Source organism: Apaloderma vittatum, unplaced genomic scaffold (genome assembly GCF_000703405.1).
Source record: "Apaloderma vittatum isolate BGI_N311 unplaced genomic scaffold, ASM70340v1 scaffold16250, whole genome shotgun sequence".
NCBI lineage: Eukaryota > Metazoa > Chordata > Aves > Trogoniformes > Trogonidae > Apaloderma > Apaloderma vittatum.
The window spans coordinates 55,239-67,834 of NW_009693081.1; the positions used below are offsets into that span (position 1 = coordinate 55,239).

Here is a 12,596-nt window from a genome sequence, read left to right on the forward strand (position 1 = left end):
GGAGTGGGCCGAGAGACCCTGAGGGTCGTCACCGCCCCCCCAAGGAGCGAACGGGTAGGTGGCTGAGCTTCAGCACCTGATGGAACAGGAGATGGGGCCACTGTGACTTTTGTGGCTTTGGTCGTCATTCTTGACAGCGGTGGTGGGGATGATACCGAGGCAATGGTTGTTGCACCTGAACCTCGAGTCTTGAGACGTGCACTGACCCTGCCAGACTCCAAGGACGGGGCAGCAGTGGTCAGGTTTTTCAGACCCTGCAGCGAGGGCTCCCTATGTTAAAAAAAAGGATCCCTGGGCAGGAGGGGGATGAGGGGGGGCAGGTTCGGCCGGTATGTATCTGCTTGCCTGCACTGTTTTTTCAGGTATTTACAGTAATGATGAGCTGCCTTGGCAGAAGGATAAATATCAAACTGGCAGATGGCTCCTTCAAACTGCACGGAGTGCTGGTTTATCTTTCCAAAGAGGAAAGATCCATGTGGATCCAACGCCTCGTCCTTTTTAAAATGCAAATCCGCATGTACTCTGCGCTTCCCACAAGAAGTAAATAAAGTGACTGTCTGGCCACGGATATCGATGGCCATGTTGTGCCACTGGCCATCATGGACATTGTAATCAAAATATACAGAGCGCTTGTGGCCCACATATACTATAATCTTCCCAGGTACAAACTGGACCCCCAGCTGGAGTTTTCTCTTTTTGCTCTTAACAGCAAAGAGAAAAGCATTGTTGATGCGGTGGGAGCAGAGGCTCAGCACTAGGAGCAGGTCAGTGCTGGAGCCTGCGGGGAGGATGGTGCTGATTGATGCTTCGACTCGTGCTCGCTGAGTGAAGATGACCCCTGATTTGAAAGGAATGACTCCTTGAGGAACTGAACGTGATGAGGACCATCCGCTCGATGGCCTTTTCCCTGACAGGCCCAGTCTTTGAAGAACATCCACATCTGAAAGGAAAACACAAAGAAAATGTGAGGTGTTGGGCAACTCAAGAGCCGGATGGCTGCGGAGGGTGTCAAAACCAGGCTGTGCAAAAAGGCAACGCAATGCAGGAAACCTCAGCCATCTTCTCACATATGTATATTCAAGTAATCAGAATGGAGAGAACACAGCTCTTCCGCACTTTTTGTGAGAAGCAAGTGCCTGATCAACTTCGTCACCAGCAATCGCCAAAAGGCATCGGGTCCATGGTGCATCTGGTTAGCTAGTTTATCCCACCAGCAACCAGCTCCAGATGTTCTAGAGGAAGCTGACATCACTACAAGGAAATTTCCCACTGAGCACCAATAGTCCACTTCTTTGGGATTTAATTCTGTGTACTGACCACACAGTCACAAAGGAATTTGGACAACGGACTGAGCCGGGATTGCAAAATTTTGTATCCCCAGAAGGCAAGTAATAGAGCTTTCAAAGGGAGCAAAAGTCTTGTATCTGTCTCTCTCCAAATTAGTAAGAAGCAGCTTTTGATCTTTAAGACTCTGGAGAGTTTAGGGAAGAAAAGGTGCCTCCCAGCATGAAAAAATTGCACCTAGATTTATTAAGGTTCTCATCAGTGGTACTTCTTTTCCCCAGCAGATCATCTTACAGCCTGAAATTATTTTAATAGGCTGGAGGAACCAGACTTTGTTTGGGAAGAGCTGAGAAATTAGTTATATCTGCCACTGAGTAGGAGAGATAAGACTCGCCTCCAGCATTTGTCACCCAGGAGTTAGGGGCCTTGTTCAAGACAAGGTGAGAGGGATTGATGCCCAGAAGTACCCATCTTTCTCCACCAGCTCCAGGAGAAGCCTGCAATGGACACACAAGCAGAATCCTCTGGTTTCTGGGCCCAAGGTCTAACAGGACTCCGAGCTGTGAGGGACTCCAAGGCAAATTTAACAGGCAACAGCAACCCAAAGCAGAGCCAGCTGGCAACACTCTCAGCTCAACTACTTAACTGGGGAAGACGCCGAGGTCTATGTGAGAAAAGTTGCACAAGTAAATGTGCCCAGACCTGAAAAAAGTCCTCATGCACTCAAAAGCTTGTTCTCTTATTCCAGCTCAAAGATTTGGTCTATTAAAAGATGTTACATCCATGGTAGAGACAGACAAAAGGTAAGGCTATAATGATTACCATGACACTATCTCTGTTGAAAATGAGCTGGGATAATTCTATTTCCTTCCCCCTTCTCTACCCAAATGCAATCCCCATTACTCAATGACCAGCTAACTCTCATATTTAAGTGCTCTTTGGGGCCGTATAATCCAAATGCTGATCTCGCAAGGTAAGAATTTAACCATCAGAAATGCGGCAGCGCCAACTGTAGCTGCACCTCAGCTAACACCGCGGGATAGCAGCTTTCCTAGATTAAAAGGAAAGGTAAATCAAAGGTTGCCCAAAGTAAAAAAAATGAGCTGCTTCTCTAAAGGAGCCTTGGAATTCAGCCTCTTTTATCCTTAACTATTAAATATTCATCACAATACCAAATATTTGGAGAACTGGCACTTAAAAGAGATCCTCAGTGTTGGCCAGAGGAGTTGTAGATCCAAGCCAGTCTGAGGCCTGTAATGGGGCTGGCTAGGAAGGGTGGAGAATAACGAGAAAACCTCTGTTCCTTGACTTTGGCAAAAACCTCGGCCATTTTTGTATGTAAGAAGAAGTCAATCAATATTTACTTTGTCTGACCTCAGCTTTATTCCCATTTCCCTTTTTCTAAGACAGCTTGACTTATTTGCTAGCAGAGAGTACCCTGGAGAAGATGCGACAGAGGTGAAAGGGGATGGAAATTTTCCTATTCTGCACAGAAGGTATAATTCACCACACAGCACATGCAAGTGTTAATAATGGTACTTCTCCCATACTGTGAAATCCTCGGTCCCCTCTCTGTTGTTCTGCCTTATTGCCCAACAGGGCTGTGCCTCAGTGTAGCGAAAGTGGAGCCATCCCCTCTGCACTGAATAGAGGAATCACAGCAGTGTCTTCACACGGGATAATCTCCAGAGCCCACGAAACAGTAAAGGCCAAAGCCTGGCTTTAGCAAAGTCAAGTGGGGACCCTTGTCACAGACTTCAAAGGCATCAGGATTTATCCCTAAGAAAATAAATTTACCACTTAAGCTAGGGACTAGACTCCATCTCCCAATTTCTACAGTACGTTTATGTTCTCTCCCAGACACAGACAGTGGTGTGTCCCTACTAGGCAGACATCATTTATACTCCAGGAGCTACTCATTTGGTAGCTGTTCTGCAAAGACGTAAGGATGTTTCCCTGCTCAGAAAATGCTGCTGCTGTTTGCAATACCAATCCAACTGCCTCATTAGCAACTGCATCCAACAGTGCTTAAGAAAAAGGGAAAAAAAAGCGCAACCCAACCACTCCTTTCCCTCAAAGACCGCTAAGGTAGAGCCAAATTCTAGATGCCTACGCAAAACTTGATTAAAAGAGACTTCATGCAGGACATGTACGTGGATTTTCCAGCACCGGGTCCAGGCCCAGAGCTCAGGACTCCTGTGCACCCAGCCTGTCTGCCTCTCCATCCCATGCCGACTGCCCTGGGCTGGTGGGGCACATCCCCCGGGATGATGGGATGTCATCAACTAACATAAAATGCAAGGTAATTTTGGCTTCTGTAAGTAGCTCCAAGTTTAGCAAAGCATTTTTTCCCCTTCAAGTTTTTTCCTCTGTAGATTTTTCCATCAAAACACATTATTCACAAAAACATTAACTTAGAGCTGCCTGGTCCCAGGTGCCTTGAAGCTAGTTGCGATGTTCCTGTAGCAACATTTGAGCAACTGGGAAGAACATTTCTAGCAGACTTCGTGCATAAAGATGCACAGAGACTCCTGAACAATCACATGATCATCTCTGAAAGAGGGGATAAAAAGGTTTACTGCTCTCATTCCCATCTCTTTCTTTCCCTCTCCTTTTCCCCACGCAAAAAACTTAATAAGAAAAAACAAGCCAAAAGGCAGGAGAAAAGTAACTTGCAGCTTCTTAGATTCCAGCAGCTGAGATGGGATGCCCACAGCTAAAATTGGGTTGAATGAATGCTACATTTCCAAAAGTTACTGCCCAGACCTTTAGTCAGTGCACATCAGATTAACTCACTAACCCCGTGATCTTTTGAATTTGTAACACTTAAGGAAAAAACATCTTTTGCATTCCCTGATTTTCCAGTGTGCAGGAAGACCCCTCAGCCTTATAGTAATAACAATAGTGTTTTCAAAAGCCCATTAATTTCATTCTTACACAGATCTGTGATGAAGCTTTTACTGCTTTTTTAAATCTCATGTTTGAAAATCCTGAGTGATAATACACCCTCAAGTCATCAATGTTTCATTGATCAAGGAGTTTTTGCTCTATGGTCCCCAGAAGAGCAGCCTGTCTCCAATTGTGGGGAAATCAAGTGGGATTTTTAAAAATTCTTTTATCACAGAGAAAATACTTCAGAGAGGAGGTATTTACCACATTAAGGTAATGCAGTAAGAGCAAAGCAAAAGAGTTTCCTTTAGATTAATGGTAACAATCAAAAGATATGGCACCATCACATAATTATCAACGAAGCAAAATGATGGATAGACACGAATCTAAACAGTGTATTAAAGTCTGCTTGAAAAAAGAGACTCTAAGACAGTATTTATTCTGCCTCTTTATGAGCTGACATAAAACTGGTTCTGAAAACTGCTTGACTAAGTAATTCAGCCAGATGTTCACCTCTTTTGCATTGAAGCAGAATTTGGAAAATATTACATTTTTCAAAACTGCTGATGGCAGGGATGTCTTTTCTTTTTTTCCCCCCTGTAAAAATTGCTCCATGGGCTGGCTTACAGCTGAGCATTGACCAACTTTCTATTTTTCCTTCATGTTTTGGAGACTAAGAGGAGAGCCCTGGAGCCTGCTAGTCCACTTACTGTTGTCTACTGACTGCAGAGGAAGCTGTCCAATTCCAGCATATACCCGTGAAAAGCATCCATGTCAAAGAGGTGTTGCTATTTTAAGAGGAGATGGCTCCTTTACAAGCAGATGTTGCAGGGATGCTCAGCTCTCACTATCAACTGTAAAAGATGAATTTATTTTTTATTGTCGTTGACTCTAAAGCTTTCTGTCTCCTCCTGTGGGGTCAACCTTTTGTCCTGTCCCCAGCAACACTGGAGAGTATGCCAGGAGAAGAGGTGTAAAGACAGGGTAAAGGTCTGTGATCAGCCCCCTATGGAATACTTCTCCTACTGCACAAGGAGTGAGCCAGGCATAGTCAGTCTAGTCTCAGCCACCCCTGTGGGATTTTTCTTCCTTAAATTTGCTTTTGCTTTTAGAACTCACATCACTTCTGTATGCACAACATCTTATGGGCCTGCACAGGCATGATCAGGTTGCGTTCAAGACAGGGAAAAATCTGCCAGAGACGCTTAATTCCTTAATGCCCCAGCCTCAAGGGGCACTTTCTAAAAGCAGTTAAATACTAGCCAAGTGCAGGTAGATGCCAGTGACATTTTAGACACAAAGTGCTTCATTCCCACCAGTTCCACCAGACAGGCAGGCAATTCTGAGAATCCTGTGGGGCAAGTAATCACCTGTAAGAAAACTTTAATTCTTTTGCCAGCTGTTAACTGCATCATCTATATCATCAGTCCTGCAATGATCAGTAATAAATGTATTTACTTTTGTGCACAGGGCCCAGACATGTATAAATGATGGTCCCAAACTGATACCAAAGCACTTGGCTTTTACTTTGGTTAAAAGAAAAGAGTAAAAAAAAGAAAAAAGAAAAAAAGGTGTAATTTACCTTCAGAATTTCCCTGTGTGAATCCCAGGAACCAGGTAAAACATAATACAGTCCAGAGAAAGTAGAATCCCCTAAAATTGGAAGAGAAGGAAAAATATTGAGTTTCTACAACACTGGTAACAAAAACCAGCCCCATCATTAAGAGTCTCCTTGATCACAAGTCCAGCAAAGTCAGTGGCAGTGTCCACATCTCTGGGACAGCAGAACAGTGTTTACTTCTGACCGAGATCTCATTTTGCTACTTTAAAGCCATCCAGATCCCACTGAATTCAGCACAAGGTTTTCCCACAAGGCTGTTGATCAAACCTTCAACAAAGACCAGACCAGTGTTTTGAGACGCCAGGTCAGCAGTCCCTTTGCTACTGCTACTCTTTGGCACTCGCCCTGTCTAAGAGAGACCATCAGAAATGCAAGAGGATAGAGAAATAATTCAAAATTGAAAGAGCAAAAGACATGCCCAGAGTGCACGTCCATGAGGACATGAGTAGAAAACTGGCTGACATGCAGTGACATATCCCCTGCACCTCAGCAAACAAATTTGGAGCCCTATCGTTTTACCACGTGCTTAAAAATACCATAAACATACAAAATCCTACATGGCTCTAGTCCTCATCTTACTCCCAGATATAAAGAGAGCGACAGCTTCTAACCACTCACCACTCTATGCTGCTGCCACTAAGAACTTTCTCATTAGCTTTTAGAAAGCCTGAGAGCTGCAGACCCCGAAGCGCAGTGCTCTCGCAGACCCTTTCATGCCTGAGAAGGAACTGGACAAAACTTTCAGCCAGCCAAAATTTAAAAGCCTTCGAGTGCCATTGAAAACAGCAGCAGAGAGGAAAGCATTTACCAGGAAGGCAGCTGAAGCCCTCCCTATTCCCCACCAACTTCCCTGATCTGCAGCCAAATAACGAACATAGGAAACTCCTTGGTTAAGCTCACTTAAAACTGTCAGTGGAAAGTTTGAAGATTGAATTCCCTCATTTTCTAGAGACGATATTTAACAGCTTGATCAGCAAGGGCTGCTGGAACAACAGAGGCAAAAATGTAAGCTACAGACAGTCCTCAGCAAGAAGAAATTGGTGTGGGACATCCACAGGTTGTTCTTCATTTCAGTCAAGCCAGCGCGAGCACTGGGATATGCAAAGCAATGCCAAAGTGCAGCTTGCTCCTCTCTTCAGATCTGGCAAAGACAAATCATTTATCAAATGGGGTAAGAGACAGACCACTCTTCTCCTGCCATCAAGTCTCAGCTTTACCTCAAAAAAGTGTCTTCTGAGACAATGTACGACCCCAGGCCAGATCCTCACCCAGTGCAGGTGAAGCTAAAGTGAAGGCACAGTGATTTACACATCAGTGGGGAAACCTGGCCTTGAATATAAAAATCCAGCCACTAATATTTTAAGGCTTGAATGGACAAAATACTTCAGCAGCCCTGCAGTGGCTGGGAAAGAAATGAGATAAACCACATCGTTCTTTGTTGTTTCCGCTACCCTGACACTGGGCTGCACATTTTGGGAGCTCTGGGGCTGCTTGAGTTTATATATGAAGGAACAACAACTTGGAATATCCGAAGCACGGTGTTTCACTGTGCCCTACAGCTGGCCATATGCCAACCAGGAAGCCCTCACTATGCTCAAGATACCTTCAGCTGAGGAGATTTGGTTGTTTTCTACCCACTTCATCCTGCAGGACACAGCTGTCTGCCTGCAGACACTGCCGAGTCTGGGGTGAGCTGCTGCCCCAGTTCATTGAGGGGATGTAGGAAGGGAAGGAGAACAGGATGATTCTTCATGGTCACTTTGAGCAGGAGCCTTTTTATGACTGGAGAGGCTAAAATGCACTTCACGGGATGACCTGCATTTCTGTGCTCACCTCCAAAGGAAAAACAGTTTTAAGAAGCGGAAAAAATTCCACATGTCCATAGAGCAAAGACCTTGCTGGGTATAATCAGCTGGGTTTCACTGCCCGATGAAAGCATGGGGGTGACCAAAATGATACAAACACCAAGGGCAGCAGGAGTCCCAAGCATTAAGAACACCTTTTCTCTGGTGAGCATTGGATTTGTACGGGTACATACAAACACTCGTGCACACACCACACCTAACGAAGTTCAGGTATCTCTTTTTAGAGAGGCACCTTCACAATCCAAATTTGCTTTTCCAAAATCCCCATCAACCAACACAGTGAGGGGAACAAGCCTTAGGGGAAAATGCTGCACGTAATTTCATTCCAGCGACACTGACGGGGCTATAAAGGAGACGAATGCGCAGCGCGGGATCCAGCTGGCCTCAGTCCTGCTCCTGGACCCCTCGCACAGCCAGGACCGTAAGAGTCGAGCGTGGGGCCGAGTGCCAAAACACTGAAGAAAAACACTTTGGCAAAATCTACCATCTTAATGGAAAAAGCAAAAGCAGCTTCCAAATGGCAGACCTGTGACTGATGGAGGCTGTTAATTATTGTAGGATTTTAGAACGCAGGCTCTTTTTCCGTTACAACTCTGCAGCGACAGGATTGCATAAGCAGCTTGAGTAGCTATAGTAAAGAAGAATTCTCTCCTTATATAGAGCTATCAAACCCACCTTGCCTTTATCTCAGCTTCTTTCCACAACCAGTGACTTCCACAGAGACTCCATCATAAAGTACCCGCTAAAGGCACTTTTTTCTTTTATTGCATAGGACCTACAAATACCAGGACGAGGACCCCACTGCTGTAGTCACCAGGTGAAGAAATACCCCTAAATACATGTGACATAAGCTCATGTGAACCCTGAAAGTTTCCAGTGCAGACAAACTCCCTTTCTAGCAAACTGAAGCTACTGACTACAGCTTAATTTTGCCCCACTTCTTTTTGCAAGCTCCTGTAATAAGGTCTGTGGGAACTAACCAGTGCCAAAAGCGTAAGGCAAAAGACAACAGAGAAGGACAGAGAACCACAAAGACTGGTAAGAATTCTTCTGAGCCTTGACGATGATTATAGCATCTTCCCAGTGAGGACCATGTACAGGCAGGTAGCAGCCAAGAATAAATAACCCGAGGAGTTCCTACAAAAAGGCAGCTAGAAGGTCTAGGCACCACTTCTGCTGGGACTTCAGGACAAGCAGGAGGTCCCTGCACAGCAGTGGTATGGACCAACCTGGAGACCTGAGGAACTACTTAGTGTGCAAAGGCAAAACCAGATCCTGGGTTTTCAGCTTCCAGCCTCACTTGTCATCATCTGTCTGAGCACTGGAAGATCAGACTCCCGAGAGCAGCATGTTGTGAACTGGAGGCTAAAGAAAAGCTACCACCTCAGCAGGTGGCTTGTGCATAGCACGTCTTGCTGTGATAGCCCCAGGAAAGTCATGTTTGGGGTGGGGACCTCAACAGCAAAAGTCAAGGAAAAATCCTGTTGAACATAATCGGTTTTTACCTGAAAACCACTGGAATAAAGCACAACACTGATCTAAGGACAATAGTGAAACAACACTATTGAAATCTAAGGTAGATTTAGTCAGAAATTACCCTCAAAAAAGCACGCGTTTGACAAAGTTGAATCAATCTGTAAAATAGTTGTGATCAGTTAATTCAGTACTTTGCAATTTCTGGAACTGGTTGGAACACTTTCAGGGTTTGTTTTTTTAAATTAACTGGTTTGCCCCTGCCTTAAAAAAAAAAAAAAAGTCTTGCTTGCTTAGATGATGGGTTGAAGTTGAAGCAAATGTTACAAGGGCCCACAGCAGCATTTAATTCTTTATTCTGTTTTCTCCCTCATTTACAGTGGGGAAACGTCTTTGAAATTGCAAACATTCTTTCAAGGTGGAAAAATGATTTCCGCCACTCTCCTCCATTCAGGTGCAATTTTTTTTTCCTGTCCAAAAGACCAGAAAGCCAGCTGGATACTGAAAATTGCTTTTCAAGAAAGCAAATCTACCCTTCTAGATGCAGACCAGACAGTCTATCCTAAAAGAAGAAAACATCTATGTTGCTTAAGATCCTTTGCATATGACTGGAGGTGATATAAAACTCCCAAGCAGTTTTGATAGTCAGCAAAAATCACAACCTACATACCAAGGCTTTAAATTGCACCATGACATCGTTTCCATTCCTGGCTTTTTGAGGTAAAAATCTGATTTTGTACTAGTATCCTGCTTTACAGATCCTTCTTCTTTCAAGGGTTTATGTTGCTATCTGCAGACACAGGGCTGATGGGTTTCAAACCACTGGTCCTTGCCCTCCTAACGGGGAACCAGTCTTTGTGTATTCATTGCCACCAGCTCCTCCGAGCACTTGGGGACAACCCTCCTCCTCTGCTGGACCCGAGACTGACTGACCTGGCTGTGATGACTCAAATACCCTCTCAGACACCTTCCAGAGTCTTTCTACAGTAGGAGGCCCTTCCTGACAACCCATTACTTGATCTCCTCTTTGCTCACCATCCCTGGCTGGCTGGGTTATTAACTTTGCTGCTGTTGAAGTGACAACACTCGCTACTGGCCCTTGCCTTTGTGTTCTCAGTTAGTAACTGGAGCCCTCAACAAACAGAAATGCTAAGCGTGATCTGTCATCTAACTCCTTTTTTGTCCTTCCAACAAACGCCTTTGCATTCCTTCATTTTGTGAATGGGGTTTGGCAGAGCCGTATAGAATTCCCCATTGTTTCCATTTGCACTTCAGTAAGTGTCCATCACTTCTACTTATGCCCTCAACAAATTGGCAAAGAAAGAGAGAGCGGAAGAAAAACACCACATATGCTCTGTGTTGTCTCTGGTCAGAGATTTCCTACGAGGCCCTCACCACAAGACCTGGGCAACCCTCGGCCAATAACGTAACCTCCATAAACACTGTTTTCAAGCAGGGCAAATCTTACCCCCTGAGCCCATTGCAGAAAGGGGATGGAGATGGAGCTTTTTAATAAAAGGCCCGCTCAGGGAGGCACATGGAGGCAGCTGGAGAGAGGAGACCAAAATGCTGGACCTCAGCCTCTAACCCTGGCCATGACACTGCCCTGTCCTGCTGGGACGCAGCTCCAGGAGGCTGTGATTGCCTCCTCTCCAACCCAAAGCACCCATTGTTTGCCTATTGCTCCCGTTGCTGAATTTGTGCAGCAGTGTCATCATTTGACCCCAGATCACCTGTCTGGCTTGCATGCAACAGTCTGTTCCTCTTAAAACAGGACCTGTGCCTTTCTCCAACCTTTTCAGACCTTCTCAGGAACTGACCCACCTTGATGGTGCCAAGTGAGTGCTGTACCACCGCGCGTATGGCTTTCTCACCCAGCACGTGAGCCAGGCAGCCTCCGAGCAGCGTTATGTCAACACCCCAGGGCTGTGACAGCAAGCAGGCACCCATGAGAGGCCTCCAGGAGCATCAAGCAAGCCTCCTCTGTGGCCAGCCCGCAGCACTGGGGCTGGAAGGGGCACAGCTGAACAGCACAAGTGCCATGGTCTGGAGACATACTCAGTGCACAGCTGAATGCAAAGCCTTCTTCTGTGGTTTACTGAGCCTGTGCTCACTAAAAATGCATTGAGGAAATGATCAAGACGGGCACTTTAAGCTTGCAGAGCCTGTAAAACTCTATGTTCTTCTGGTTTTACAAGCTTTGGCTACCTGAGCCAGGACAAGGCTTAAGCACACTCTGCAACCGCTTTCTCCTTCCCTGGTGAGCCAGCCTTCCCACTCCCTTCCACAGGTCTCCAGCACGTCTGGAAGCTCCTCAGCCACCAGTCCTGCTTTAGAAGATGCTGTGGGAGTGCTGGGACAAGTAGGACCCCCAGTGCCACGTGGGAATGCACTGGGAAGTTCCCCTTACAAGCTGCCTTCAGGCAGTACTATCCTCCTCCACGCCGACGAAGACTCAGTGGGCAAGCCCAGGCACAGGCCAGCTCTGGGCACAGAGGACCCCCAAGACAGACAGCCTCAACAGGAGCATCCAGCTGTGGGAATGGCAGGATGCACAGCACTCAAGTCTGCCAAGCAAATCAAAACCCATCACCAAAAAGTCCTTCGGGAGATAATGTGAAGGGTAGCAAGCGACCTCTGCTGAGGAGGGAACGGATCAGCAGCACGCTGGCGAGGTATTGAAGTCGGAGGAGATCCTGGGAAACAAAAGGCACACATATTCAGTCACCAGAGGAGATCAAAGCACAGCTTTCACAGGGCACTGCAATACCCAAACCCTGTGCAGGCGTGCACGACGCTAACCTGGGAGGCAAAACCAAATACAGACCTCTGGTGGGTAGGCAGCCTTGCTGCCTTCTCTGGGGTCTCTGTTTCCCAGCCCTGCCCTCAGCAGGGTCCGATTTGCCCCGAGAATCGTGCAGGATCTCCTTGTCTTCATCTGCAGCATGACTGCTGTTAACCTTTCCATCATGCTCACAAGCGGGTGCTCTGTGCAGACTGTGCCTCCTGCCAAGTATCTCCCCAGCATCGGGGGCCCTTCCCCTCGCCTCTCCGTGACATGGTGCTGCCCTGAGCCTTTCAAAGGAATCTTTATCTGTCTGTTCCCCTTTCCACTTCTCTGTTTGTGCCAAACAGCCACCCTCACCCGGGCCCAGGCGGGCAGTTCACTCGACGCGATGCCCAACGTTAAAACGGTGCAATTTGGAGCTGCTGCAGTCCCGGCATCTCCAGGCGTGCCACAGCCACGTCTGTGCAACACACACACACACACACAAAACAACCCCAAACCCCTCAAAGCGCTGAGATTCAGTCCTTGGGGAGTGCAGAAACGCACGCAAAACTTCTCAAGGACAACTGGTTGCAGCCCCTGGGAGCGGTTCTGGTCTCACCACACCGACTTTACACACAGAGCCAGGCGGGAGGGGAGAGCGGTGCTGAGCCTGCACAGGGAACTGCACGTTCAT

At 46.5% G+C, this 12,596-nt stretch overlaps 1 protein-coding gene across 1 annotated transcript in view; it reads right to left on the minus strand.

Annotated features, from left to right (window-relative positions):
- Positions 1–275: 275 nt before the first annotated feature.
- Positions 276–12,596, minus strand: part of LOC104280270 (collagen alpha-1(XXVII) chain B-like) — a 14,040-nt gene continuing 1,719 nt past the window's right edge. The window contains exons 2-3 of the mRNA XM_009877866.1: positions 5,756–5,826; positions 276–940 (exon numbers count right to left, since the gene is read on the minus strand). Coding sequence (XP_009876168.1) covers positions 276–940; positions 5,756–5,826 — 736 coding nt within the window. The remainder of the gene's footprint in view (positions 941–5,755; positions 5,827–12,596) is intronic.